The sequence below is a fragment of the Marasmius oreades genome, chromosome 3, assembly GCF_018924745.1.
Source record: "Marasmius oreades isolate 03SP1 chromosome 3, whole genome shotgun sequence".
In the NCBI taxonomy this organism is placed as follows: domain Eukaryota; kingdom Fungi; phylum Basidiomycota; class Agaricomycetes; order Agaricales; family Marasmiaceae; genus Marasmius; species Marasmius oreades.
The window spans coordinates 403,418-409,417 of record NC_057325.1 but is presented as its reverse complement, the minus strand read 5'-3'; the positions used below and the strand labels follow the sequence as shown (position 1 = coordinate 409,417).

General features: G+C 43.2%; 3 protein-coding genes across 3 annotated transcripts; all 3 read right to left on the bottom strand.

Annotated features, from left to right (window-relative positions):
- Positions 1–1,803: 1,803 nt before the first annotated feature.
- E1B28_005436 (uncharacterized protein) lies at positions 1,804–2,336 on the bottom strand (the record flags this gene model as incomplete). Its single annotated transcript, XM_043149998.1, has 3 exons — positions 1,804–1,851; positions 1,922–2,163; positions 2,222–2,336. 3 exons carry the CDS (start codon positions 2,334–2,336, stop codon positions 1,804–1,806), a joined length of 405 nt encoding a protein of 134 aa, XP_043011082.1.
- Positions 2,337–2,769: 433 nt separating this feature from the next.
- E1B28_005435 (uncharacterized protein) lies at positions 2,770–3,063 on the bottom strand (the record flags this gene model as incomplete). The annotated part of the gene is made up of 2 exons (XM_043149997.1): positions 2,770–2,845; positions 2,897–3,063. The coding sequence occupies 2 exons, from the start codon at positions 3,061–3,063 to the stop codon at positions 2,770–2,772; spliced, it is 243 nt and encodes an 80-aa protein (XP_043011081.1).
- A 458-nt stretch (positions 3,064–3,521) lies between these two features.
- On the bottom strand, positions 3,522–5,196 carry E1B28_005434 (uncharacterized protein; the record flags this gene model as incomplete). The annotated part of the gene is made up of 9 exons (XM_043149996.1): positions 3,522–3,533; positions 3,594–3,992; positions 4,041–4,166; positions 4,219–4,254; positions 4,314–4,349; positions 4,396–4,635; positions 4,688–4,908; positions 4,955–5,008; positions 5,064–5,196. The coding sequence occupies 9 exons, from the start codon at positions 5,194–5,196 to the stop codon at positions 3,522–3,524; spliced, it is 1,257 nt and encodes a 418-aa protein (XP_043011080.1).
- Positions 5,197–6,000: the final 804 nt, after the last annotated feature.

The window sequence follows — 6,000 nt, the reverse complement described above, 5'->3', positions numbered from 1 at the left end:
AAGTACAGTGTTTTCAGGGAAATTTTGGTGTGGACTCAAAAATGGGCTTGGGGAAAGCATTGTAGTGGTTTCTTGGGAAATATTAGGAAGGACAGAGCATTTATTGGGTTTAAATAGTCAAGACGAACCACTCACCTGTGTCAACAGATGGTTCATTGAAAATGGGTAGAGCCCGAACAACATAGAGGCCATAAGAGTGTTTCCTGGTTCTGCTATGGGAGGCAGAGGTGAAGGGAACACGGGATCTTGAAAGGAGACGTTGTTGGGACCCAAATATTTATTCTGTGGCTTGGATCAAGAAGTACGGAAGGTGGAACAGGCAAAATTAAATGAAAGGGTGAACTTGAGTGGTGGAAAAAAGCCGTTTGGGCATCTCGGTGACTTATGCGCCGAGATAACTAGTAGTCAAATATTTAAGTGTTGGTGGAATGATCTATACTACCAAATCATGGGGCGAACAGAATTTTATGCAACAGGTAAGTAACATTATTTTCATTGCGGAACTTTACACACCGTTAATTACCTGTTACTTACCTGTTACTTAATTCTCCCTGGTGGCTGTGCTACATGTTCCATACTTCTCACAACCACGGTATTGCCGAAATTGACATGGTGCATTTGTTGGTATTAAAGTCCTGCGTTGCCTTGAAGAACCTATTTCTAACTGTTATGGTGTGACAGTGTGGTACAGAGACACACAGATTAAGGTACAAGACAATGGTTCACATGGAGATTTCAGAGGGTCAGATGTGCTTCAGTCCTATGTGAGGAACAGGAGAATACTTGGGTAGGCTGTGGAGCCACAATCTATCATGCTGTACAACAACTAGAGTGCTACAAGTAATCTTCACCATGATAATAACTGTAACTTCCATGTCAATGGTGGCTGTGCAAACAGCAATGGAGCCGCATGCATTACAGCGCCACTCATCATTTGTATGTTTATATATACCTATCACTTCTCGGACCTGGTATACTGTATAAGCACCTCTGGTTGTACTGAGATTAACTTCTTTTCCAGGGTGGACTGGTTACAGACTTGTTATACACACATTACTTACTTTTTACTTACCTCTCCTCACCTGTTACTTACTTTTCCTCATGTGTTACTTACCGTTACGTCCTTTTTCTCATCTGTTACTTACCCATTACGTTCTTTTTCTAAAATTCCTAAGTCCGTAATATAGCGTGTACGCGCGTGTAACGCAATCACAATTGCTAACACTACTCTTCGTCCCTTCCTAAGGAAAATAACAACAATTCTAATGCTTCAGATTGATAAGTTATACACTGTACATACATACATACATAGATATACCTGTCCCATCTCTTCTCTCTAGATATTTAAACTGATATACTTCTCAGAACCATAAATTCAACCTTATCTCAAATTTGAGCCTGAGTTGAGTTTTTGAGATTGTAAAATAATTTTGAGATTTGAACAATTGAGACATTAAATATATTGAGATCTGTTGAAATTTTGAGAATAAGTTATAACATTATTTTATGGACGACTGTATGCCTCACCTCAGCTACTATGGAGACTCAGATACTGGAATTGAGATTGAGATTTTGAGATCTCAAACTCAATTTTTGACTTTGAGACAGACGTCGCAACGTCTCTCGTTTAAACAAAATGCATGAAACGACAGAGGATATATATACGCTCATAAACCCGTATACGGTCCAAGTATGGTTACGGTTACGGACTCACCATAAGTTGACTCTAATGGGATTGGTAGCTAATATCAATAAAAGACTCATGGAGTATCATTTACTAAATCAAACTGGGCGTATCCGTACTTAAACCATCCTGATCGTCTCCTCCTTTCCCTTGCTCGTCTTCTTGCCCTTTAGTTGGCAGAAGTACGTTAGCTCATACTATAAACGAAATCATTCTGACAGTAAGAAAGAGACTCACCGGCTTTCTAACCATAAAATCCAACAGTATGATAACCAAAGCTCCGAAATGCCCCATCTTCTCTAACGGAATCTCTCCTTCCGCAAGATAGATGGCGGACAGGAAATTAACTCCCGTCAAGAAAAACTGGCCAATCAAATGTCCTAACACATTAGCATTGTCGCCAAGGACAGCCATGATACCGCCAGATAGCTCGGAGGGCTCTGGAGGTGGTTCGGAAGAACCTGTCGACCATAGGAACACTGAGAGGGGTTCATGAATGGAGATCCGGCATGTTACACAGGTATATGTACCACTTACAGATGAGATTAAGAACATCTAACGAATACAGGGCCAGCAACCCGCACACCTCATCGGAAGGGGCCATTAAAGAGACTGAAGCGAGAAGAACATTGGAGAGGTAGTTGACTTGCATAAGGCGGGACGATATCCATCAGGAAAACCCCATATTGTGAATTCGTTCGAAGAGGGTATGATTAGTATTAATTAGTGTTAATTTTTGTTAATCGAATGAATTCGATCATTCGCTCGGTTAACGCGAATTAAACATCCCCTCGTAATGTTAATGGACGTTACTTCAAATTCGTCTGAATTTTTGCGAATCCGCCTGTTTTCTCATGTATTATCATAGGTTTGTTGGGCTGAATGCCTCTTAATTACGCATTTTTAAGTGAATTAAGTAAATGTGAAGGTATTTGAGCACATTCGTGCACATTCTAATGCATTATTATAGACTGATTGCTAATTAATCACACATTTTTCGTTGAATTCAGCCCAATTACCATGAATTTAACATATATTACCATGATATATACTATAAGCTACGAGAATTAGAGTATGTTGAAAAATCAGAAGTCAATCTCATCAATCATGCTTCTAGCCATGGTATTTACTAGCTTGCCTTGCTCTAAATCATCTGGTACCCTGAAGTATTGTTAATAGCATGATACGGAATCAGTAGAGAAGTCAACTCACATTACAAGCTCATACAACTTGTGCATGAGTTTATGGTAGTTGGCGGGATTTCGTTGTTGTGCAGCTGCCATCCATTCAATGTTACTTGCATATGTGCAGTTGAACATGTTCCCTTCGAATTTCAGGGGGGAATTTTCCCCTGATTTCCAGTCACGAAGAGCAGCCATAATCTACAGAACTTCAGTATCCATACTACAAACAGACATGAAGACTTACAGTAGTTGTCGCAAGTGCAATGAGCCCAGGAGGCAGCTCAAGCTCATCAGGCAGTTCTTCAATTGACGAAGCGAAGATTTGCTGATTTTGAGGTGTCGGAAACTTCTTGTTTGACATCAAACCTCGGATACATGAAATGAGCGGTTGGGCTGCATACGGCTTGCAAATGTTGGCTTTCCAGGTTACAGTTGTCTGAGGTATTTCGACTTATTAGTCCTTTTCGGTTTGGATTGACAACGGGAATTGAACTCACCGATAGATTGTCCCAGCTCCCGGGATATGCGAAGTTGTCGTCCTTCAACAGGGCTTGTACTCGGGCACTGCAAGTTCTCTTGTTTCCAGTGTTGAGTTCATAACTGTGAACAGAGCTGACAGCAACATCTTTTGCGTCGCCACGTACATGAGAGCTTCAGGTGATTAGCTGTTATAAAGAATATATTCAGTTCCGGCAGGAGGAAGAACTTTGAACAATATTACTCACAACCTTCCCCATAGTGTCCGTGAACTCATGATCTGGTGATTTGATACGTTCCTTGATGGTTTTATATCCCTGCCGTGGATAGTCGCAATTGAGACCTCGTGCCGATGTGAGCAGAAGTTTTCGAGTGTTTTGAGTGAGGTTGGCGGGATCGGGATAGGCGTTGATGTATACGAGTTCGATTGTGGCTATCTTGAGAGTGTGCTGGATGACGCGTTGGATTTCGTGTGGCTGGTCAGTTATTCGTATCACGCTTTTCCCTGTAGGATGATCCACGAGTGTTGCACATGATGGCCATTCCCGTTCAAGTGCGATGTCTGAGATGGGCTTCCGACTTGTCCCCTTCTCGCTGTTGTTCTTCAGTACTCGTGCTTGAGCTGAAGTATGTTGAATGACTGGGACCTAGAAAAATCTTCATTGTAGGTTGAGGTAGACGAGAGTATAACGTACCTCCTTCTCGAAATTCTCTTGACGAACTGACTTCTTTGGCTTTGAAATTCTTTGGTTGGCAGGCGCTTTTGACAGAGTCGATGGCGGGTCGACGTTGAGATCATCGTGGCTTCTGATTGTTCGGACCTGTAAACAGTAAATAGACCAATACATGCCCACAACTGGCCACGTTACTTACATTTCGTTGCTTGAGAGGTCGGTACGGCCGAGAACCCTGGAAAATGTGATGTTAACCAGTAGTCAATAGAAAGGAACCAAGGAACGCTGACACACCTGAGGGCTATCCTCCGTTCGTGTATTACGGAAAGCCTAAGTTCATATTAGCACTGATAACAGCTATGTCAAATGCACATACCGTGGCTTGATCTTCAGGATCTGACACCTCCTCACTGTGGCTCTGATCTCTGTTCTGCATATCGTAGTCATCGATGGCAGAGGCAGGTGGATTGATAAACCTTGCGTTGGAACTGGATTGGGCTGAGCTTGAGCGATGGTGAGTGCTGGTACGTGAACTTGTGGCCTCGACAACATTGTCGTCATCGTCAAAGAGAGCCACCGCTTCAAGCCTCTGCAGGCGCGTATGTATAATAGGTGCCTACGAAACAATTTATTTTAAAAACAGAGTTCTACATTGAGGAGAGACTTACCTCGGAAGCCAACAACGCATTTCTATCGACCGATGCGATAGTCGCAAGCCCGTTGTTGTCTGAGTCGTGGCGCTCAGCTTCCATTTCTTCTTCAAGTTCTTCCTCGTTGTTGGTGCCCGCCAAATTGTCGCCCGAGTCGGATGAACTCCCACATCCGTCCTCTTCTTCAAAGCTGGAATCCTGACATTGTACTCTCCTTGATGAGGAACGAGCTATAACAGCTACGATATATGAGTATTGCGGTAGGAAAAAAGAAGAAAAAAATACCAGTCGCCTGGGATGGCGGTGCATCTTGTTTCTTCTTCTTGATGACAGATGCCTCTGCCCATCCTGTTGAGCTTGAGCGACATATACGATGATAATAAGAGAAACTTACGTTCGCCAGCTTTCCTCTTCGCTGTTCGGCCACCTGACGCAGCAACTTGCCGTTGCAGGGCTAACTGCTCTTGTTCTTCGCGGGCACGGTTTTTTCCCCTAGTTGCGGCAGCTTTTAATCTCCGTGACGACATCTTGCTATACTAGTAATTAAAGGAATGTGAGACGATAAAGATAATGAATGTGGAATATAAAGGAATGACAGGTGGCAATGAATGTGAGATGGTGGGTGAGGGAAAAAAATTATAAAGTGACACGTATTGTGTCACCATGCCATGGATTATCCCAATCGGGCAGCGGACATCCGTCGTCACCGTCACTTGTCCTTCTACTTCTTCCCTCGACAACCAGCTCGAAGCTGTCACTCCTAAGTTCTGAAAGTTCGTGAGTGCACTTGATTTTATCTCTACACTGACCTTCCTGATCCTCTTTGATTCAATTTTTCTTTAGCCTTCTCAAACAATGACTTAGGTGATCTCAACTCGAGCCTCCACTATCAACGACACAAATAACTCTAGTGCTAGCGCCTCGTATGAGAGCTGTGAACAATATTTACAGCATTGGTATGGGAACAATTGCGTATGTTCTCTTTGTTGTTATTCTACCATGTTCACATATTACATACTGAACGAACTTTGTATTTAGAGTTGAACAACGGTGACATGGCCACAGCGCTGGCTGGTGTCTATGGAGAGGGCCGCCGCAGATGAGCAGTTTGGGAATAACAGCAGTTCCGAGATTTTTAGAGTGCGTGAACACATCTCTCCTCTGTTGCGCTCTACCTCATCCGAATCATCACTTTTGATATTATTTAGCCCGCCCGCCACGCCTTTGTTCTCAAACTTCTTCCAAGACTCGTCGACTCGTCGTCGTAGGCCTCTAGGTTATACCCCCAGATCGCTCTCACTGCAAGGATAGGACACTTGTGCCGCTTTGTA